Consider the following 24,663-nt stretch of genomic DNA (forward strand, 5'->3'; position numbering starts at 1 on the left):
TACAATATTCCTCCAGGAAATGAAACATTGGTGAGGTGATTAGATAAATCAGCAGTGCTAAAGGAATGGATAAGTCAGTTATATGTGGACTCATCGCAGGTACATTACTCCTCCAAGATATGGAACATTTTTGAGCTGATTAAGATAATCGGTACCACAGGGGTCATGGGTAGGAACGTTGGTGCCCGTCTTTCCATCAAAATAAAGGAACAATCTAGATATCTTGACCAAACCTGGACCTGCGATGTGAAGAATGATATTAGTTGGAACAACGTCAGTACACGTTGCCGTCATTATCTCTTGACAACTCTACAGGTCAGACTTCCTAATCCCCCAGTTCACCAGTCTTCCGGTTCCTTCTACACAGGCTACCCAGTTAGTAATATTAGGCTTGACAAGGAATTCGTTACCAATCGTCTTTCACAGAGCAAAATCCATGGGCGAGTAAGAAGACTCACTCAGCGGGATTGTCGTAGATTGAGGCACCCTAACCACTAGGGAACCAATTGACAGGCCAGTTTGGTATTGGGGTGACTGCGTTTGACCCTGTTTCAAAATTACTGTACTGAGTAAATGTATAGCTATAGACAAGGTCCAGCCTCCTCCATCGGTGGTCATGTCACAGAACACTTGGAATGGCGCAGAGGATGGCTTGTTAAACTTCATCTAGTAAACACCGGTCTTTACCTGGTTGTCAAGGTTCTTAAACCACTTTCAGGGTAGTATTGGGTTGAGATGCGTCGTTCCTAGTGCATCTCTAATCTCCATGTACATTATATTAGGTTCATTGGATTTCTTGTTTTGGTGTTTGGTCTTGGTGGAGTGCCTCAGTTGACATGTCTTGTCTGCAATGTTGATGCTTGCACAATGAATGTTATCTTCACACTTTTTTATAGCATTGAAAGAGAGTGTTTATCTCGGTTGTTGCTAAAGTGGATCCATGCAATTGCACGCTTTGGATTTGTATTTCGGTCCACAAGGAAGTGTAGGTTGTGCTTGAGGAGGAACACTGCACAGGAACAAGATAACTCCCTTCTTCTTTTTCCCTTTGCACCTTAATAACAACATATTACATACATCAGCGACAGAGAGTATAGCAACCTGAGCGATCTTGCTCGCTTTGATACTTTAAAATGATGTTTAAAATAATAATAATGATGATGATAATAATAATAATAATAATAATAATGATAATTAATTTTAATTGCTCGCTTTGATACTTTAAAATGATGTTTAAAATAATAATAATGATGATGATAATAATAATAATAATGATAATGACAAAACTAAAAAACGCAAATTCAGTAAAATTGAGAAGACAGTTTTATAATAAAAGAGGAGAATAATCGATTGGATATGGATTCTTATCGAGAAAAGATTTCATAGCAATGTTCTGGTATCGTGGCCCGTCAAGTTCCTTAAAGTTGGATGCGCACGCAACCATGTCAAAACGATCTATAGACTTGACAAACAAGGCTCCTAAGTTCTTGGTGTATTTAGTTATTATGTAAAAAGGCTGATATTATATTTTTTTGTCTATCTTAGAATGAATTCAAAAACCTCAAAAAAGAGGTTCCTCTCCTTCGGCGTCCTTGTCATCCATTTCTACATGTTTCACGCCTGTGAAAAGTACAGCTTTGTCAAAGAACAAGATGTAGAATTCAAAGACCACGTGATAACAACCATGACCACACCTTATGTCGAGTTGAGATGTGCTGGGATAAATGTGTATGGATCATGAATTGCTTCTCGATCAATGTTCGTGTGAACAGTTTTGGGATGTTTGAATGCAAATTTAACAACTCCAGTAAGAAAGCGAGTCAGGGAGCCTGGTACCAACACAGGTATCCCAGTACCACCAAATGAGTGTACGTAAGTAATGATGAGGACCTTAACCGTCTGTGTTGTAATTGTGGTTATAGTTAATTGTCTTTTGAACTTTTTTCCCAGGAAATAAATGACTGAGATAATGCTGAATGCAAGATGAATGGAGGAAAGTGAGTAATACTCCACATTTTAATAGGATAAATATATTCTCTAGTCCGGGATATGTACTCACAAATTGGCCATTATTTTTATTGTTATATTTTTCTAGAAAAATATAAAGACAAAAAAAAAAAAAAAAACTCATGATGTTTCGAAAGCTCTCAAATTGAACTCATCTAAAGGCTCGTCCAATTTTGAAAACTTTCAAATCATCACTCGCACATATAAATTGCGAATTGTACTCGAGATCGTGCGATTTCCTATACAAAAAGATCTTCAGTAACATATATTCCCGTAGCCTTAATATTCTAAGTAGCTCTTGACCCCAGGTGCCGCCGCTGAGGCCCAGGTATCCCAACAATGACACAAAGCTAGTTAATTCCAATTCTACCTTGACGTCACCATGACAACTGACATGCCCGTATTGTAACAGATACAATAGGTGAAATACAATAGGTTACAAAATACCTATTGTCGTGGTCCAGTGTTTGGAGTTATCGCCCGCTGGTATCAAGCTTGTCGGTGGTTGTTGGAAGGAAGTCTTCAATGTTGGTTGGGTTTGGTACGTGATACAAACTGCAGTCGTCTTTAAGGTAAGCAATGTAAATCTTTTGTTTTTGTCCTTAGTTTATGCATCATTTAAAATGCTCATTTCTGCATGGAAGGGTAAAGGGAGTTGGGTTCAAAACATTCTTGCCTGCTATCGAAACTCCTTGGAATTTAGCTCCAAACGCTTTTAGCCATCAGATTTTGGAACTTTTTTCAAAAGCAAATGATCGATCAGTAATCAATGTAAATGGAAACTGTGCAGAATTAAACAAGGATTGTTGTACAGATAAAGAACGAATCTGACCTCCGCCAATCTGCCATTGTACAAAAGATTGTACTAGCATATGTACAATGTGAACGTCGGCTTAATCGGGTCATGCTACAAAGTTGTAGCATGAAAAAAAAATTTTTTTTTAATTATTGAACAATTAGAATATAACTCTTAAGTAATAATCATAATTATTTTGTAAAGGTACTTTGCTTAGCCCTTGAAACAAAAAAATAACTTGTCTTAAGACGTGTAATAGTCAAACAGACTCAACTCAAAAACAATGTCTCAAGTTTCCTTTTTGTTCGAGGATTTAAAGGCGAGCTTGTTTATACATGAACTTGGAAATTTGCCAGCATTGTGTTTCACGCAGGTTACGTGAATTCACAGAGAGATCGTTTTATGAATCAGCGGGAGCGTAAATAAGATCACGTTTGACTCTTAGAGTAATATATTTTCTAATTCCTTCGATTGTACTTTGGCATAAAATAAACGCAAGATCAATTGGGCGAAAACATTTGGTAATGATATTCATGTGTCATCTTTCATGTTTCGATTCTCTTAATATTATATTTTATGCTTTCCGTGGACTAGAATATGCGACCAACTTTACAACAAGATGTTTAAATGAATAATAGTGAATTATTTTATTATTTTTTGTCGTATTTTCTATTTTGAGGAAGTGCGCTCTGCATTCTCGCCGTCAAAACATTTGCAATTCACATATTTTCGAAGGAATACTTCTTTTATTTGAGTCAAATCACATGTACTAGGTTAACTTTAGGCCAAGGCTATACTGATATCATCTTTACATAGACAGACGCACTAGCTGTTGACTGGAAAGTCTTGAGTTTTATCTTTAGGAATCTCATTGGAACTTGACTTATCTTCCTTAATCATGAAAAACTCCCTCTCTTCTGAAACCCTATCCTTGTAGTAAACGTCAGAGCCGTCACTTTGTCACGCAACGGTTTACTTCCTACTGACATCCACTATTCACTACTCTAAAAATACCATAATTTCTTAAATGTGCGGGCTTAACCGGCTCGCTTTTGAAATACAAAACAAAATTAGACTAACAAAGGAAAACACCTCCTGGACGGATTCAAGTCCACACATTCTAGAAATTAATTGTATTTCTTAAAAATGAGTCGTGAATATAAATGTCAAATTTCACATACAGTCCTTTGACTAAACGCTGTCGTTGATCGGATCATCCCTACGCGCCTAGACCGAAAATGATAACGGGTAAATTACCCAGAACTTGTGTCATCCAAACTGCTCGCCAGTTTAAATCTTCGCCGTATGCTCGAGACATGGTTTTAGCAAATTAAATGGGATCGAAAACAGCGAGCTCAAGACTTGTTAGATAACATATGCGGCAGCTAGTAACTGTGAATTAATTATCCCCATGATCCTTTTCGGTCTAGGTGCGTAGGGATGAAGCCGATCAAACGACAACGTTTAGTCAAAGGACTGTATGTCGAATCTAATGCAAATGAATTCAAAATATGTTTTGCGACGTTTAAACTGGGCCTTACAAGTCGTTCGGCTTCCATCGCTTGCTTTATATTTAAGTATATAAAAAGAGACTTCTGCATTATTTTTCTCGGAATTTGATTACAATTGACCTCAAGAGCTATTCTTTGCAGATTCTCGAAGTCTTGGAGTCTATCCAGAACAAAAGCAGCACGCATATTTTCTCAGTGTAAATTACTGACCCAAACCAAAGCCAAAGCAAAATCATGCATGCAATTAAGTAGCAGAATGGTGTATATGGGACTCCATTCTTTCTTTCTTCCTTGTCTTCCATCCTATCTTTCTTCTTTCCTTCCTTCTTTCCATATTTTTGCTTTTCTCTTTTACACGTTTCTATTTTATCTTCAATTATATCTTTTCTTGTCTGTTCGTTCGTTCGTTCGTTCGTTCGTTCGTTCGTTTGTTTGTAAATCTTTCTTCCTTTTACTCAACTTTTCCTTCCTCGTCTCGTTTCTTTCCGTATATTTTATTTTTATACTGCTTTTTTCTTAAGTGTTTCTATGAGGTTGCCGCATTATAATAGATGAACTGTTTCAAAGAAACATTGTACTCTGATGATGGGTGCTTAGCCCGAAAGCTAAGCCATTAAAGTCATAATAATTGTAAGGTTTTTGAAGCAGTTAATCTATTATTTTTTCTTGTCTTCAATCAAAAGTCGATCGATCAGTTTAAAGCTGCATTCTGAGATTCTCTTGCCAGCACAGCTGCATGTGTTTCAGGATCTCAATGTTAACAAGAAATTAACAATTTCCTGCATTTCCTAAAACACTCACGATATGGAATTTGAGGTATGAGCCAAAATGTGCGAACTGGTCAAATCGTGCGGGCCTTAAGGTCATGTGATGTTTATAAGTTATTCTAAGTCCTGTTTTGAACTCGACAATAATTTTGAAATAGTGTTTATACTTCCTTCATTTCTTAGAATAGATATAATGAATGTCTGCCAAAAATATACGTTGCCAGGTAACGAGTATTACATATTTTTGATTCATGCTTCACAGCACGATTTGGATCTCGGTAACCACCCATCAAAGCAATAAATACTTTTTTCGATGACAGAAAAATTATTTGTTGGGCATTCTGCCCGCTAGTCGTCGAGATAGAAATCCATACTTTTTATGTATAATTTCTAAGAACATAGATTCACCGGGTAAAACCCGACGAAACTAAACATGCTAAAAGTTGATTGACAAGAGTCTTGTCTTTTTCTTTTCTCGCTCAAACCCATCCTCATATGATACTGAACAAACAATCGCTTTGTTCTTTAATCGGGTCACAGGATCAACCACGAACGTTCCATCAGCGTTAGTAATGTTTCGGGTAGTTCCCCCAGTTTAATCGTTAGTGAGATTTTGGACGGGGAGGTTGGGGATGTATGTTCTACGTTTGATCACATGCACAATGGGAGTGATTGCTAAGTCGTACGTCATCTTATAATCCTTTTTGCTTTGCAAATTCGTTCTAGAATTTCCAGGAAATACTTTTTCCAGAATCACAGCCCTCGAAAGGATTAACGATTTCATGATTATCAAAGCATAAAATCACGGCACACGTAGATAGGGTTATTTATCGATTCCGTGTTTCTTCTCCGTCGAATTGATCACAGGAAAGGTTAGTAACTCTTAGAAATCATTTCCGCCACATGCAAAACTGCACGAGGGATAGTCCTTGGACCGTTGAATCGATACGAGTTCGGCGGGAACTCGGAAATAATCATTTATACTTTATAACAGCGAATAAAGCCAATAATAGAATTACTAGTTTTAAATCTGCTTCTTTTTTATTCAAGTCGAAAGAAACATCCGCACTGATGTCATTATCACAACTTTAGCCGAATCATTATCGATTACTGTAAAATCGATTATGTCTCGCTAGTCTAATTTTGAACGTGACTCGCAACTGTTTGAACTCCTAAAGGTTTTCTTTGTGCTTCAGTAGATGATTGAAAACGAAGCATTATTATTGATAAACTTGGTAATGTTTCTAACTATATAATACAGATTTTTATTTTTGAAAAAATATTTTCGTAACTCCATATGGAATAAGAGACAATTTTACATTAACCCTTTATCGCGATCTGAACAAAAGTTTCTTAGTAAAAAAAAAGTTGAACATTCAGAAATCGATTTATTCGATCGTATTTATCGTGGAAACTAAACATTTTTGAGATACTTGTACGAAAAAACCTTTTTGCCAAAATAATCTTGAACTTCAGAAGTTCGAGTTATTTTTTTCAAAATTTCACCATGACGTCATATCCGTGCTCATTGAAACGAACGTACAATTATCTCGTCATGATTGGAGTGAGGCCAATCCCATTCACCATAAATAATACTTATGCAGCCCTTTACATGCTGAGAACGCTGCGATAAGCATCATTTGGAGCTTAGACAACATCGAAGGAAGGCCAATTTCTGGGTCATAGTTTAGCCAAAAGACACTAAATTTGAATTCTTTTCGAGGTAAGAATGTTACGATACTTTTAGCAAGCCATTTATCTGTTATTTCATCTTCTCAAAACCACTTTTTCCTCAAAACATAGTTATGTATGCAGCTCAATTATTTCATAAGACTTGAAAAAACCCCACGTGGAATAACGGCACTTTTCCAGCTCGACACATGGGCATATTGGTAAAGATTTGGGATAATTTTAAGAGCTAAAACAAATCTTTCAGCACCCTTGAAAATATCTGGTAAACACTTAAATAGTCTAAGTTCATCGCCCCTCGAACTTGGGTTGTATAATGTTGAAGTTGTAAAATATATTTTTTTGCTCGAGTTGAACGTTTTTATAGGAAAGATTGAAATGAGTTTGAGAATTGGACATCTTTGTTTTAGCTGAAATAAACCTGGAATAAATCGCTTTTTGAATTGTGACATACATAAAGAAAAGTTTTTCATAGCGACACTACTTCAGACTCATTCGAGCGAAAATTCCACTTCGCCCACTGGATTTTTATAGCTTATTTCTGTCTAGATTTTAAGACCATATTTGACAGGGATTTTATCCTATTAAAAGAAAACTATAGCTGTCAGAACACCAATCACGTTATCTCATCAGGAAGCAAATAGGCTTTTGTACTTTGGACTTTTATGAACGATTCAAAAATATAAAACCAAAAAATATGTGTCAAAAGTTGTATGCAAATATAGTGAAATTGAGTTCGCTGATCCAAAAATTCCGAGAAATATTAAATATGCAACGTACATAAATTAATAAATGTGTCAAGCCAGTCAAATATTATTAAGTAAGATATTTTAAAATCAAGGTTGACAGGAAACTTTTGATTTTAGGTAACTAAAGGGAAAAATTGCAAAAAAAAAAAAAAAAAAATTTCTCTCTCCCAGCAGGTTGTGCATTCAATTAAGGAATGTTTTTTTCAGTCAGATCCAAAGATTGTCTTATTAGGATTTTTTTTTTAAAATTTTTGGTGAAACAAAAGGTATTTTTTTAATTATTATTCCCTCAGTTTAACCCTTGACCACTCTACTCTAAAGGAGGCATTAATCCGACTCATTGCAAGTCTAGATTCTAAAGACCCATAGCAAACTGGAAAATCCCGAGAACAACCCCCGTCTTCAGTTTATGGAAGATTTACGTAAAAGTCTCAAGTTTTAACTTTTCCTATTTCCTCAAACTAGAGTGCACGCACTAAAACTGTGAACATTAAATAGTACTAATTAGTACTATTTCATACAAAATTCATTGTTTTCTATTGTTTAATTATCACTATTTAGCGGTAAAAATTGGTATTTGTTTCACGGATTTAGTGTGAGCACTCTACGTGTCAATCTAATAAATGGCTATTACGAGAGCGGATCCAGCCAAAATTGTAGAGGGGGGGGGGGGGGTCTATTTAATTTTTTTTTTTTGGGGGGGGGGGGGGGGAGCTAATTGAGTTTCTTCCGTCAACACAACGGAAAACGATAAAAAAAGCATCTAATTCTAGTTCTAATAATAGTTTTGTTTTGTTTTAGTTTTTTTCTGCTGAAGGAGAGCTTTGCTCCTCCCCTCCCCTGATTTGATCATCAATCGCACCATTTTGAGTTATAAATCGCACTGTTTTAAAGAGAGAGAGAGAGAGAGAGAGAGAGAGAGAGAGAGAGAGAGAGAGAGAGAGAGAGAGAGAGAGAGAGAGAGAGAGAGAGAGAGAATGAGAGAGATGCAGAAAACAATGAAAGAAAAAAGAAACCAAAGAAAAGCATGAGAGAAAAATAATAATAATAAGGCAAAAGAAAATCTTTTGACCAAATCTTGAATTTATTTTATCATTTGCTTAAATTTTTTTGGGGGGGGTTCAGTTTTTATACTGAAGGTTTTCCTCTCAGCTTGAACTTGACTTGACTTGACATTCCTGAATGTTTCAATCGAATTATTTCTTTTACAGATGTGATTCGCAAGCGCGTGCATGCTATGACTATAATTACTGCTGGCTTCTATCCCCCATAAACTAAGCAATGGACAATTCCCAAGCATCGTAGATGCGAGGGTCACATGGAAGTACGAAAGAAATCACGCTTTTTCTCGATGGAATTTGTGGCATTTCGTTTGGATTTCCATTTTAGGCTCGCATTCATGATACTTTGAGCTAGAAGAGTCTGTTGTTTCAAATAAACCCCGAAAGGTAGAGACCACATCGACATTAGTTAGAACTGAGACAAAGATTCAGCCCTTTAGAAAACGTCTTTCTTGTTATATTTCAGATTAACATCCCTCTCAATAATGCAGCCTCACCACGTGCTTTTCATCACCTCCTTCCTATTGGCCATGGACTCAGTGACATCATCAACCCATTGCAGCTCCATTCTCGAAGACCGGTGCATCCAAAAATGCAACGGAACGAATTGCGAATGCAATGGACGTGACGGGCAGCACATTTTTAAAGGCTGTACCCAAATGTGTGGACAACATCCATGTCGGAAAATAAGCTGCTCATCCGGGACATGCATTCAGAGTTGTCATGGTTGCGCTATGGAATGTACTAGTGGCGTGGGTTTTTGTGTACAGCGGTGTTTGTCTGGCAAGTGTTCGTTCGTGTGCAAGGCAAGACGATGCGAACAGGACTGCAGTGCAGGTGACTGCAAACTCGAGGATAACAATGAATCGAGCTCCAAATCCATGATTTCTAAACCATATCTGTTGTTACTCGCTGGATGCTTTGCTACCACAGCCGTGCTTTCATCTGTAGCGCTATGCCTGTCATTTCGTGCAATGAGGCTAAAAAGAAGGAATGTATATCAAAGATTACGGCCCGTCAACACACCATCGCCAGCCATACGAGGACCTCATGCAACAAGACATGGACACTTCGTAGAAAACTACACCAACGCGATACATTCAGAAACAATAGGAATAACCGTCCTACCCCTTCCTGATAAACCTATCTAGATGTCGTGCCCAGTACCCACGTCCTAGACTATTCCACAGGAACCTGGACATGAAATATTTTAATTTATAAATATAAAATAATCGTTATGATTTGAACTACACTACTTCGTCTATAAATGGCAATACTAAAAGTGCCGAAGCTAGGCTTTCTCAAGGGACACGAAGAATGAGTCAATAACCAAGGTATATTGTAAAAAAGATAAATTAATTGTAATTAATTTCAAGAATTCGTGGCTCGAATTAATAACTGGTTAAGTACATCAGCCGTTGTCCCTATGACATAAGTGGAAGGAGCACTGGAAATAACCAACACCACAGGGAACCCAAGAACTGCAAAATATACATATAGGTTAACTTGCTAATAGTTTTGAATTGTAAAAAGAAAACTTGTTTATCAAGAAAATTAGGGAGCGACTCGTTCAGGTAAAATGAGAACTAATGATACAACCTCGGACATCTATCGGTTATCTATCCTCGTGTACAATGGCCTAAAGGCGACAAGGTGTGTTTGGTTTTAAAAAAAACGAGTCTTTCAGCTCTGTATCCTGCTAATAATATATTTTTTTACTACGGCTTTTACTGCTTTTGCGAGCGTTAGACATGCAATAGCAAGGTTTTTCGGTATTACTTTTTACAGAAGGGCTCGATAATTGCCCTATTTCACTACTGACGTCACTGCTTGTTTATGTAGGAGGATAGAATCGCCAAATCCAATAGAAAATTCGACAAAATTTGCTCCTAGCGAAACCGTTTAATCTAAAATGGCCTGGTTTTCAGATATAATATGTGTTAATATGTACTAAGATATATTCTGAGCGTTTGCTGGCTATTCTAATTCTCTTCGTGGATTGATACGGGTTTTAGAACAATTTTCGGTGAATTTGCTTTGATTAGACCCCCGTCCGACGACCATGATCCTTTGCGTTTAAACAATAGATTGTTTTGATGTGACGTCATAGTGAAATAGGGCAATTACAGTTTTATTCTCCTTTCAGTTGATGCCAACCAGACGCTTCCTCTTTCTCTCCTAGTAGTAGGGTAGACAGGAAAAGAGGAAAACAGAAATTACTAGATCACTTCCAGGCAGGAGAAGCAGCACGGCAGTAACGTCTCTTGGTGTTCTCGTTCCCTTTAAACATTAGAAACTACAAAAACAATAGAAATGTGAAGAATTTAAGAGAAAACCCCTATGTATTAAATAAAGCTCTCACAACATTATAGTTAACATGAAATATTATATTTACAAGATGGGATACAGTAAAAACCCGCGTGTAAGAACCTACTTTTTTCAGAGTTTGTCAAAACAGGTCCTTGTATTATGGGTTACTTATTGACAGTTTAGGCTAAGTAGGTTCTTAATTAGGTTCTTAATTTCTACAGAGTAGACATTGTTGTTGATTATCAGAAAATATTATAAAATCTGGTCTGTTCTTCATTACAAATATTTATTAAAGTACCCGTGTTGCCAAAAGTCCAACAACATTAATTGATCAACCATACTGTATATAAAATGTGTATCTTTCCATCAAGAACTGTCTGATCTCTAGACCGCCTTTTTGATTTTTGGTAACCCATAAGTATAAACTCATAAACCCCATATATAAGAACCTGTTGGAATTTGTTTGGCTAAACAGGTTATTCTACACTTATTTCAATAAAGTTTCAAATAAGTCACCTGTAAAAGCTACAAAGCTGAGACCGACAAGGATTATGGGTAGTTACATTTTACATGTTTCAACCACTTGATAACTGTTGATGGACTTGAGATCTTCTACCAGTTACAAGTTAACCTCCTCTGAGCATCCTCAACTTCTGCAGTTTGTGTCAAAAGCTTTAGTTGTTGAATATGTAACATTTCGCATGATTCTCAGCGATCACAGCTTTCTAGGTTTTTTGGTGACTAACTTTATTGAAACAAGTATATATTGCGATATTAAAAAAGCAAATTTCTGCCAGAAGGTTCTTAAATCCCTAGGTTCTTACACGCGGGTTTTTACTGTATATTTTAACAAATAAACAATGAAAATTATTAAAGAATCTTTCGAAAGTACACAATTATTTACATAGGGGACGGGAGGAGAGGGGAGGGGAGTGGAGCGACCTTCAGTTGTTCACAAAAATATATACTAAATGTAAACTCCGAATGGACATATTTTAGCATGTCAAACCCTGACTTATTTACAGTGAAAACTACTCTAACTAACGCCACCCGAATAAAATTTCTACAAATTAACCAATCAAAAGTGGGAATCTGAATAGAATCGCTCAAAATCGTACAAATATACATTGAGTTTAGAAGGCTGCTAGCACCTTTGTTGTCGAATATATTCTGACTCGTCCCCAGTCGTCTCTTTCTATCGCTCTATCGCACGCAAAGCATCAAAGGAAGGAAGAAAGAAGAGGAAGAGACGTCGTCTCCTTTCTTTCTTCCTTCCCTTGATGCTTTGCGTGCGATAAAGAGAGACGACTGGGGACGAGTCAGGTATTATACGGTTTCTAATTTGCTTTCCTGTCGTATTTGAAGTCGTACTTTACTTTTTTCTATGTGTGTGTGTGTGACGCAAATCACTATATTTGCAAAGGAAACATATTACAAGCTCTTGTTCATCATTTAGTTTTGCCAATCTGAATAACGGAAGAATATCTAAATATATTCAAAATTTGCCGCTAATCTTCTAAGCCACGGTCTAAATACTCAAATACTATTGGATAATGTGTAGACAATTTGTCGATGTGGCCTTGGTTGGAGTAGTTCGCACAGTACCAATATTATTAGACCTGCAGCCCGATGAGTCTACGAGTCAATAGCCCATGAGGCCGAATGGGCTATTAACTCGTTAGTATAAACCTACCTTTCACGTGGTTCTACCGAGAATTTGGTCCATGCTTTTATAGTGTGTAAACTTGATTACTGTAATAGTTAATTGTATGGGCTTCCTGATATTCATGTAAATAAGTTACAAAGAGTGCAAAATTCTGCTGCCAGGGTTATTGTAGGGCTTCCTCGTTTTTGCCACATCACACCAGTTCTTTTTGATTTACACTGGTTACCTATTAGATATCGTATTCATTTTAAGATACTACTGTTAACATTTAAATGTTTACGTGGGCTAGCACCACAATATTTGTCTGATTTGGTTTCAGTAAGTAAGGTTTCTAGTATAACCTCCGGAACCATAAGGGCACTCTGCTAAATCCAGCTAGTGGGAAATGTAAAAAAACTTTAGGTGACAGGGCTTTTCAATCTGCGGCCTCTAAACTGTGGAACGCTATTTCTGTTGAAATCAGGAATGAACTGTGTATCAGCAAATTTAAATCACTTGTTAAGACATACCTTTTTAAATTAGCTTTTACTTAGAATTTTATACATCTTTATTGCTATTTACTATATATTTTATTTATTTTATATATTCATATTATTATATACTATACTATATAATAATACTATATTATGTTATATCTATATATTTCTTTTTATCCAATTTATTTAATTGAATGGCATAGTTAATTTCCTTGCATATGAACATATCCACATGAAATACATCATTGAAATTATCAAATATGTTACTGAAAAAATTACCAATACTACTTTACAAATAACAAACCAGAACCCCCTCGAACTGATAACCGACCATATTCTGGATCATATATAATCATATAGAGAGAGTCATCACCAGTCTCCTCTGTACTAACTAATAACTGACCATCCTCAGTTGTACCTGTAGGGTTATCGATTTCATCATCAGTCATCCCTGTACTAACTAATAACTGACCATCCTCAGTTGTACCTGTAGGGTTATCGATTTCATGATCAGTCATCCCTGTACTAACTAATAACTGACCATCCCTTAAAACAGTTATATATTGAGGCTTGATGATTGCATCACAAGTCTTTCCTACAAAACGACCATCCAATCTGAATTTTTGTACGCGGTTATTACCATTATCACACACCAGTAGATGATGGTCATTATCAATAGCCAGGCCCCATGGTCCAACCAGCTGACCATCAGCACTGCCTTGACCACCAATCGTCGATATTCTAGTCGGTACGTTACCTTTCTTCTCAAATACATGAATAACGTGATTATAATAATCACCGACGTAAAACAGTCCATTATGTGTTATCACATCACCAGGTTTAAGCACGTCCTGTGTTGTCAAACCAAACTGATATTGATAGTCACCGTCTCCTTTGAAGACTTGAACACGACAATTACCATGATCACATACAATGATGTTACCATCTTCATCAACGTGTACTCCAAATGGATAACGAAACTGTCCATCGCCCTTACCTTGGTTACCAAAGGTTTTGACCAATGTCCCTGTTGTAGTGTTCAATATACATATTCTATGATTATCACTGTCTGCTATGACTAAATTTGTATCATTCAGAAATGCTAAACTTTGAGGACTCCCATGTTCACCACTTTGAATACGACGCGAACATAAGATATTTCCATCAATGTTGAATACAAAGACACAGTAAGGAAATTTATTTGGATTACCGCTCCCGCTGACTATTTTTGCTGTGATACCTCTTCGTACGATTTTACTACATTTAACGCTGTTATATTTTATAGCAGAAACAGCGATCCTGCTATTGTCTCTGTTTACTGCTATACCTCTTAAATTACTAGATCCTATATTTACACCTTCCATGTTGAACTGTCCTGTTATTCTCATCTTTTGTGGCTTGACATTCACCACTAGTGGACGACTAGTAGATGCATCAATCTCATTCACTTGAACCTTTGCTGTCAACTGACCAGGTACTTTAGCCATGAATTCAATTGTACCAACGTTACCATCAGTTCGCTCATATCTATTTACTATTGTCACATTTCCTTCAGGCCTGAACTGAACATGCATTTGGTTGAGTTCTCCTGATGTAGTCGTCACTATCAACCTTTCTGTCTTTAAAGCTTCTGTCTCAGACTTCACCTCAATAGTGCCCCTCGTATGGCCTGCTGTGAAATCCGTTTGATCGTTTGATCCGTTTTGACGATCTTGATTAGCAGCATAAACACGAGCTCTTATCCTCTTAATAGTCTCGCTCGATAAATCAGTCAGACGACGGACCGTGTCATCAAGAATCGCTGAGAGTTCACACTTGCAAATGTCACACAGCAAAACATCATCATCGTCGCGATAATGCCAAGAAGCTGAGGATTTTTTACACCGGGAACATTGGAATTCCCTCTGATGATCTTCATGATCAGCAGACGATTCCATTTCTTCAGAAGTCGAGACGAGACGAGTTGAGGGTGTTGTCTGAATAATGTTGTTTGTCTGTCTATATTGTCAGGCGATTCTTGGAAATGAGCGTGACCTTTCGATTTGTTCCTTAGAATGATGTCACCGACGCCATGCATGCATAATTTACGAAATCCTTTATTGTTATCGGCTCCCTTGCTGAGCCAAGCTGCTGCAAGGCGTTTGAGTTTTGAATATATTTCCTGATAAAACTTGTACTTCGTTTTAGTATTGAATGGTCTACAGTGAACAGCACGTTTATATCCGACTTATCCATGCACTTTACTGACTTTAGTGGAAGCGTTTATAGGTTTAATCGTTTAGACTAAGAGGTTCCTTTTCTCAAATGTATTGTTCTTGGAATTTAGTGTTATGTAAATTATTTTCTTGAAAAACTGCATAAATTAGAAATAGAAACAGTATAAACTATTAAAAAAACATAAAGAAATGTAAAAAAACATATAGAAAAGAATAATGTAAGCATTACGAGTGCAACAACGTTTCGAGAGAAATACTTTAATTCGACGATAAATCTTATTTACTTTGGTATATAATTATGCAATGAGCTGTAGAGCGCGAGGGAAGCAAGCTTGAGAGCACCAGTCGCAGCTGAGTATTTCTCTTGCTTTGCGTCAGTACTGTCGTTCTCTTAAGTATTGCCCGGGGGGGGGGGGGGGGGGGGGGAGGGAGTACTACCACCCCAACTTGGGTAGGGGTGTGCCGCCAGGACCTTAAAACCCTGACCCTATCCCAGACCTAAAAGACGGAAAAGACGGTTATTCAATAGATTGCAATCAATATTTACTAACGTTTTTATCATTTTGTTCCGGCAGAAAGCGTAGCCTATTCGCCAGACAAAAATGACCAAATCGTAACCCTATCCCAGACTAAAATAATACCCTATCCCAGACAAAATGTCAAAAAATGATACCCTACCCCAGACCCAAAAGCCGAAAAACCATACCCTATAAGGCGGCACATACCCGTATAGCAACCATAGGGGAGTACCCCCCCACCTCCCGGGAGTATTGCTTCTCTGTTCGACAATAGTGATTGAATAAGATATATTACTATGGATGTGATTAAACAATCTTTTTTGGTGTTCTGCATAAATAGCCGGGAAAATATTGCGACCAAGGTTAAGTGTGATGTAAAGAACTACTGTGGTGTATTTGTGTTTTATTATGTACGATCGTCATATATAATTACATGTCAATCAATGCAAATCTAACATTTCCTCCCTTCTTAGTTATGAATCACTGTGATAGAAAAAATAACTCAATAATAATGTCTCTGAATGTTCATATCTATTATGACTGTCCTAATATTGTTCATACATATAACGTTTTGGTGGGCTTCTGTGCCTTGTTGGGTATCGATGTCCTTTGCCTTGTCCTTCTTGCGTCATGTTGCTCTTAGCGGGGGTAACTTTCTTGCTTGTCTGGGTTGTGCTGACTGATGGCTGTTCTACTGCTGATGGGCAGACATCTTCTGCTGGTCTTGGTTGAGGGTCGCTTTGATTTTCATCATGCTTCCTTTCTTGGATTTGGTCTGTGTGCCTTCTCCAATAACTTCCAGCTTCTGTTTTGACTTCATACATCAATGGTCCTAGTTGTGTGTTGATGGTTCCATTAACCCACTTGTCTTGTCCTCTGTAGTCTCGAACTGTCACTGGCTGTCCATCATCAAACAAGCGTATAGGTGTTTTCTTCTCAAGTGCTTTCTTCATTTGTTTCTTCTGCACTGTGCTTTTTACATCTGGCTTCATCAAATCCAGACGTGAACGTATGTTTCGACCAAGGAACATTTTGGCTGGTGTTTCGTTAGTGGTAGCATGAGGTGTGTTGCGGTACATCAGTAGGAAATTTGCTATCTTCTTGTTTAAAGAGGCTGATTCTGATTTCATTGCCTTCATACTCTGTTTGAAGGTTTGCACGAATCTTTCTGCTTGTCCATTCGTTGCAGGATGGAACGGTGCTGATCTAAAATGGTGAATCCCATTGCTCTTCATGAATGTTTGAAATTCCTCTGACGTGAATTGCGGTCCGTTGTCAGAAACGAGCTGCTGTGGTACGCCGTTTCTTGCGAATACTGAGCGTAGTACCTCAATAGTGCTTGTTGCTGTGATCTTGTTCATTGGAAACACCTCTGGCCATTTAGAGTGTGCGTCGACTATAATCAAAAACTGTTTGTTTATAAATGGTCCAGCAAAATCGATATGGATGCGTTCCCAAGGTGAACTTGGCCATTCCCAGGGGTGGATGGGTACCTTTGTTGGGTTGTTTCGTACTTTGTTACAACCAGAGCAGGTTTTGGTTATCTGTTCAATTTCGGAGTCGATTCCTGGCCACCAGATGTGACTTCTAGCGAGGGCTTTCATTTTCACTACGCCTAGGTGAGTTGAATGGATGACCTCCAATACTTGTTTCCTTAGGGTGTCTGGAATGATTACTCGTATTCCCCACATGAGACATCCCTGATACGTTGTGATTTCATCTCGACGATTGTAGTACGCCAGTAGTAACTTGTCGTCTGGCTTAGTTGACCATCCAGACATGGTCTGTTCATAGACTCTACTCAAGATCTTGTCCCTTGTTGTCTCTCGCCTGATTGTTGCGCTTGTCACTGGTAACTGTTCAAACTGACTTAAGTGAAAAATGTCAACAGCTTCTTCCTTTTGATCCTCTGGGGTTTCTTCGAACGGTAGTCTTGAAAGGGCGTCAGCGTTAGTGTGTCGCTTAGTGTTCCTATACTCTATGTCGTAAGTATAGCCTGATAGAAACATAGCGTATCGCTGTAGTCTTGTAGCTGTGGTCACTGGTATGCCTTTGGTTGGGCTAAAGATGGTTACTAGTGGTTGATGATCCGTAACCAACGTAAACTGTCTTCCGTAAAGGTAGGTGTGGAATCGTTTGATTCCAAAGATGATTGCTAATGCTTCTTTGTCAATTTGAGAGTAGTTTTTCTCTGCTTTCGTTAAGGTGCGAGAAGCGAATGCTATTGGTCTTTCTTGTCCATCGATGATATGGGACAGAACTGCGCCGACTCCATATGGTGACGCGTCGCATGCTAAGCGGATAGGCTTCTTGGAATCATGATGACACAATACCAAATCTGACGTGACCATCTCTTTTACCTTCTCGAAGGCTTTGTCACATGCTTTCGTCCACTGCCATGCTTTACCTTGTTCTAGTAGCTGGTGGAGTGGTCTCATTACCGAGGCTAGGTCTGGTAGAAATCTGTGGTAATAATTTACGAGGCCAATGAATGCGCGAAGCTGAGTGACATTCTTTGGTGCTGGAGTATCACGCACTGCTTTAATCTTCTCCTCTGTCTTGTGTATGCCGTGCTTGTCTATCTTGTGTCCACAGTATTCGATCTTATCTTGGAAGAACTGGCATTTTTCTAGGTTGACCTTGAGTTGGTACTGTTGCAGACGGCTCAACACACTATCCAGATTGTTAAAATGTTCGGTATTGTCCTTACCAGTTATTATCATGTCATCTAGGATGCATTGGACTGATGGTATTCCTTGCAGAATCTGTTCCATAGTCCTCTGCCATATTGCTGGTGCAGACGCGATTCCAAACAACATCCGGTTGAACTGGTATAGACCCTTGTGCGTATTTACAGTTAAATACTTCTTTGAGTTTTCTTCCATCTCCATGTGTAGGTAGGCTTGCCTCAAATCGATCTTTGTGAACTTTTCTCCATCTGCTAACGATGCGAACACATCTTCTATCCTGGGTAACGGGTACTGGTCCACTGCAAGCTGGGGATTAACTGTGAGCTTAAAGTCTCCGCAGATTCTTACTCTTCCGTTTTTCTTGAGTACGGGAACTATGGGTGTGGCCCATTCGCTTGTTTCCACTTTGGATATTATTCCCATTTTCTCTAGCTCGTCTAATTCTCGCTCCACCTTTGGTCTCAAGGCATATGGTAGTTGTCTGGCTTTCAGAAATACTGGTTGCGGTTCCTCTTTGAACTTTAATGTCGCCTTGATGTCCTTCACTTTCCCAATTCCTTCTTCAAAGACTGTTGGATATTTGTTTAAGATATTGTCTAGTGCGTTGTTGGTACTTGCAGGTTCCTTATTCAGTGTTAACACGTTGTTTATCCCTTTCCATTCTAACTGTATCGCTGCTAACCAATCTCGGCCAAACAGTGCTGCTGTGCCTCTCTCGACTAGATATAATTCGAGGTTTTTCTCTTGATTGTTGTACTTTACCTTGACGCGTGTGATTCCTAACGGATGAATTTTCTCTCCTGAGTAGGTTTTTAAAACAACTTTTGTGGGCTCAATTTTAGCCTTGCCGACTTGCTTCTCAAATTCATCTTTAGACATAACTGAAACTGCTGATCCTGTGTCAAGCTCCATTGATACTTTCTTTCCATTAATATTTAATGGTAGTTGAATAGGCTTAGTTTTCTTCTCTTTTATCGAATTAATGTCTAAGCTTCCTACGGGAAGTTCATTGTCGCTGTCCGACTCGTCTTCGCTATCGGCATTGTTATCGAGGGCGTGTACATTCCGGCGTGTATGGCGGCGTGTTTGTTGTCTGCGTTTAGCTAAACATGCTTTCTCGATATGTCCTTTCTTCTTGCAACAATAACATGTAGCTTCTTTATGTTTACATGAATTAGATGAATGACCTGGTTTATCACATCTAAAACACGTATTATCTCTTGGTTTAAGCTGATTTTCGGTTGGTTTTCTAGGCTTTGCTTTAGCTATCTTGTTTACACCAACTTCTTTGTGCTTACCTTGTAATTCAATGGCGTCTTTCGCGGCCATTTCCATTGCTACGGATATTGCGATAGCTTTTTCCAGTGGTAACGTAGATTCTGAAAGCAATCTTTTCTGTATTCCGGTATTACGGATTCCACATACTAATCTATCTCTGAGTGTGTCGTTCAGGTTATCGAAGTTGCAGTGAATCGCCAACTTCCTTAGTTGTGCTACATAGTCGTTTATAGTTTCTCCTTCGTCTTGCATTCTTGTATGAAATCGGAAACGTTGAGTGATTACAGACGGTTTAGGCGATAGTTGTCTCTCCAAAAGGTGTACGATGGTATTATACTCAAGCTCAGAAGGCTTTTCTGGGGCTGCTAAATTCCGTAAGAGATTATAAGTTTTACTTCCAAGTAGCGTAAGAAGCGCGGAAACTTTCTTCTCTGTTTTGATCTCGTTGACTGTAAAATATTGTTCCAAACGCTCGATGTAGGCACTCCATGTTTCTGTAGCTTCGTCGAATGGTTCTATTCTTCCAATAAAGGCCATTTTTGTTTGTGAAAACCAAGGAAATCTCACATTATTTCAAGAAGAAGTCCTCCGAATTTTTACAATGTGGCCATCCTCGTCGCCAGTAATTGTGGTGTATTTGTGTTTTATTATGTACGATCGTCATATATAATTACATGTCAATCAATGCAAATCTAACAACTACTTAAAGTGCAAATGAACCCTTCGACAATACTTTCAGTATTGATTCTACCTGAAGTAAATAGATGAATGGTAAAATATTTCTTGATTTGAGTGATGCGTCTCTAAGTTATGAAGGTTTATACTTCTAATATGCTAATGATGTGACGTCTATTAAGGCTTGATTAATCTAACTGGTTCATAGATACAGTATTTAAAAAGCATCATAATTTTACTCATGGTTTACATGAAAGCTATTTTAAATTTGTTTTCAAAATGGCCAGCATTTAGTATTGCTAGTTACATCAAAAACACTCATATACCTTACCTGACGTCATCATCATTAACATATTGGAATTATAAACCTTCATAAACCTTGCACTTTAAATATAATAGCAAATGGCTAACAAACTCATAGACCCAGATACCAAGATATTCTTTTAATTGGACTGTAAGGAATGTTCACAAAAAGAACTAAGGAATAATGCAAATTTTTGTTCGCTTTTAACAAATAAAGGCTACACTATTTTACTACATATACATAAAGTACGGATTCAAGGACTTTATATTAGCTGTATTTAGTCCCAATTATTTTAACTAAGGACGTCTTCACACTTCAACTTCAGTTCTCGAGTCGATTTTAAAAAATCTCATTCAGGTGCGTTTCTGCTGGTTTCCTGGGCTGCAGTAAGTCCCTAACGATTGCGTATTTTAGCGCGTCCCTGACAAACGCTCAACAAAATAGCGCGCTTGTTTTTCTCGTTCCTGATTTCGTTTTCCCTTGCATTGAATTTCTAGAGGAATTGTTCTGGGGGACAAAACAATAGGTTGCCTTTTGTTATGCAAAAATCCATTGTTTTGTCCCCCAGAACAATTCCTCTAGGGACTCAGTGCAAGGGGTCTATAGGCCCGGAGGGGGTGGGGATTACTCCCCTATGGTTTTCAGCGATTCTACTCTGGAACAGGGTATATAAAATCGCGCTCGCTCTGGGACAGGGTATATGAAATCACGCTCGCTCCTCTCTGGAACCGGGTATCTATTTTCGCAATACCGGAACAGTATGATTTTCAGCGATGTTGCTCTGGAACAGGGTATGAATTTCAGCGATTTTACTCTCGAACAGGGTCAGGGTTCAGAGGGCTCAGCAGCACATCCCTACCCTAAACTGGCAAGAGTATCCCCCCCGGGTCTATAGGCACTCCACGTAATGTGTCCAAAGTTACATATTCGAAAGTTACGATTCACCTGTATTAATTTCTTTTTCTAAACTTTTTAAAATCAAATGCAATATATTCATTGCAATAAATTTAACCAGGAAAAGGGGGAATTTGATTTCCTATACCTCGTGGCAACCCTTCTCCAGATGTACGAAAAAAATGAAATAACCCATAATATTATTGAATCTAATTACCGGGGAGAAAACCGCTGAATGCATCTGCGGATCTTACAGGTATTTTGCTGGAATAATCAGTAAGAATGGAAAGCAAAGCAAAAAACTTTCTCCAGCCTTTACACAGAAAAAATACAGACTGTTATTTAAAAAAAAAAAGATCCCAAAAGTACGAAAAAAAAAACAAAAAAACACTCAATGCCTGTTCCATTGGGAAAATAGTTTCGCCTCGGGAAACATCGAGACTCTCGGGAAAACAAAACTATTTCCCACGAGACTAAACAGTAAGGGTATAACATGTCTTTCCGATCAAATATGTGAATACTCTCGTACCCAAACCCTTCATGGCCCATTATTCAGGGTCATAATGGAAGCTACTGGACTAACAGTATGACGTCTGTCTACCATCGTTTTAGTCACATTATTTTACATACAAGACACCAGAACCCCACGTACTAACTAATAACTGACCATCCTTTAACACAGTTATAAATATAGGGTTCTCGATTACATCACAAGTCTTTCCTACAAAACGACCATCCAATCTGAATTTTTGTACGCGGTTATTACCATTATCACACACCAGTAGATGATGGTCATTATCAATAGCCAGGCCCCATGGTCCAACCAGCTGACCATCAGCACTGCCTACACAGCCAATCGTCGATATTCTAGTCGGTACGTTACCTTTCTTCTCAAATACATGAATAACGTGATTATTACAATCACTGACGTAAAACAGTTCATCATGTGTTATCACATCATATGGATAAAACTTGTCCTGTGTTGTCAAACCAAACTGATATTGAAAGTCACCGTCTCTTGTGAAGACTTCAACACGATGATTACTACGATCACACACAATGATGTTACCCTCGTCATCAACGTGTACACACCATGGGGAAAAAAACTCTCCATCCCCGTTACCTTGGTTACCAAAGGTTTTTTCCAATGTCCCTGTTGTAGTGTTCACTATACATATTCTATGATTACCCCAGTCTACTATGACTAAATCTGTATCATTCAGAAACGCTAAACCTTGAGGACTAGACAACTGTCCCTGTGCACTACCTTGACTACCATACGTCAGTAAGAGATCTCCATCAGTGGTGAATACAAGGACACAGTGAGAAGAATTATTTGAAACAGCGATCCTACTATTGTCTCTGTTTACTGCTATACCTCTTAAATAACTAGATGCTATATTTACCCCTTTCATGTTAAACTGTCCTGTTGTTCTCATCTCTTGTGGCTTGACATTCACCACTAGTGGACTGTTAGATACATGATTCCCATTCGCTTGAACCTCTGCTGTCAACTGACCAGCTACTTTAGCCATGAATTCAACTTCTACTTTACCATCAGTTCTCACATATTTCTTTTCTATTTTCACATTTTCTTCAGGCTTGATTTGAACGTCTATAACATCCCTTGGATCATGGTCGAGTTCTCCTGAAGAGCTTTTAGTAGCAACTATCAGATTTTCTTTCTTTAAAACTTCTGTTTCAGATTTTACCTGAATAGCGCTTTTCGTATGGTCTGTTTTCAAACGAGTTTGTATTTCTCCCAGCCCTGAATTCACTTGTCGCATCAGCCCTTCATTAGCAACATATCGTATTCTAGAGTGTGGTGGAATGGGGTTGAAAATGAATTTCTGAGAGCATTGTGTCTCTTGAATGTTCATCATTTCACTTGCCAGTCCTCTTTCCATCACATTCTTGATGTATTCCTTGACGGCTGGAATATGATGAATTATATTCAAGTTTGTTGTGGCTGTGTTCAACTTCTCATCGATTTGTCTCAGCAATTCTCGTTCGTTGTCTTGTAGTATTTGGATGATCTTCTTGGTTTTGTCTTTGACTTCTTTTTTTGCTTTTTCTCCTTGTTGTTTGATTGTGTTAGCAATCTTTTCTTGTTGCTGCTTTTCCCTGTCATCTAATCTCAACTGCTCTAGTACCTGCAGATGCTTTGACAATACAGCTTTCTTAATCGAAGCAAACTTATCTAATGACATCGTCTCATGTTTTCTATGATCGTGTATCAAGCATGTCCTGCAAATCATTGCATCACAATCTTTGCAGAAGAACTCTAGCCTGTGAGGAGGGTGACTTGTACAAGGATTTTCTCTCGTTATTATGAACTCAATATCTTCTTTCTTCAAATCAGCCAGACGAACGACCTTGTGATCTTTGATAAACACTGAATGGCTCTTCTCGCATTCATCACACATCGAGCGATCACAGTCAAAACAATACCAAGAAGCTGAGGAATGACTCTCAGAAACAGAACATGCCTTTTCTCCTTCTACCAACGCCAGACCCTTCAAGATTCTTGAATGTATTAGACTAGGCTGTAGATCTTCAACGCTGCTTAGTTCTGGTAGAGATGTTTGTGATTTGCATCGTGGACACTTGAAGATGTTGATTTGGTCGACTTGCTCGGCGTGTCGTTTGACGCAAGGCTTACAAAATGTGTGGAAACAAGACAAGACCTTTGGTTCAGTGAAAGTATCATTACACAGGGAACATTGGAGTTCTTTCTTAAGATCTTCAACAAACGATTCCATGTCTTCAGAAGTTGAGATGAGTTGAGGGTGTTGTCTGAATAATGTTGTTTGTCAGTCTATTGTCAGGCGATTCTTGGAAATGAGCGTGACCTTACTTCCTTGAAATGATGTCACGCCATAAATGCATAATTTAGCAGAACATTTCTTTTCATTGGTTCCCTACCCGAGTTACTGCAGGGGTTTTAGTTCTGAAACTAAAGGCAAATTCACTAACATTGAAAAGGACAAGACACACTCAACAATCTCCCGCAAGCCGTACCGTTCATTTGTAATCAAGGGAGGGGGGAGGGACGA

The 24,663-nt window shown here is 38.2% G+C and overlaps 2 protein-coding genes across 6 annotated transcripts; one reads left to right on the forward strand and one right to left on the reverse strand.

The window, feature by feature from the left end:
- Window positions 1-2,423: 2,423 nt before the first annotated feature.
- Window positions 2,424-10,951, forward strand: LOC148914133 (uncharacterized). Of its 5 annotated transcripts, none has more exons than XM_089024308.1 (3): window positions 2,462-2,579; window positions 8,731-8,967; window positions 9,047-10,951. In XM_089024308.1, the coding sequence occupies exon 3, from the start codon at window positions 9,066-9,068 to the stop codon at window positions 9,729-9,731; it is 666 nt and encodes a 221-aa protein (XP_088880434.1). In that variant the 5' UTR covers window positions 2,462-2,579; window positions 8,731-8,967; window positions 9,047-9,065; the 3' UTR covers window positions 9,732-10,951. The 5 variants fall into 5 exon arrangements, with proteins under 5 accessions (XP_088880420.1, XP_088880434.1, XP_088880439.1 ...); XM_089024305.1 differs by lacking the exon at window positions 2,462-2,579 and adding an exon at window positions 6,675-6,804; XM_089024294.1 differs by lacking the exon at window positions 8,731-8,967 and having other exon boundaries at window positions 2,424-2,579.
- Window positions 10,952-13,066: 2,115 nt separating this feature from the next.
- Window positions 13,067-24,449, reverse strand: LOC116289950 (uncharacterized). Its single transcript, XM_089026387.1, has 3 exons — window positions 22,227-24,449; window positions 16,328-20,183; window positions 13,067-15,030 (listed from the first exon to the last, which is right to left on the reverse strand). The coding sequence occupies exons 1-3, from the start codon at window positions 24,367-24,369 to the stop codon at window positions 13,317-13,319; spliced, it is 7,713 nt and encodes a 2,570-aa protein (XP_088882513.1). The 5' UTR covers window positions 24,370-24,449; the 3' UTR covers window positions 13,067-13,316.
- Between the last annotated feature and the right edge of the window lie 214 nt (window positions 24,450-24,663).

The sequence above is a fragment of the Actinia tenebrosa genome, unplaced genomic scaffold (assembly GCF_029948245.1).
Source record: "Actinia tenebrosa isolate PJP-AT-01 unplaced genomic scaffold, QUT_ActTen_1.0 PGA_scaffold0__85_contigs__length_37466705, whole genome shotgun sequence".
Classification (NCBI taxonomy): domain Eukaryota; kingdom Metazoa; phylum Cnidaria; class Anthozoa; order Actiniaria; family Actiniidae; genus Actinia; species Actinia tenebrosa.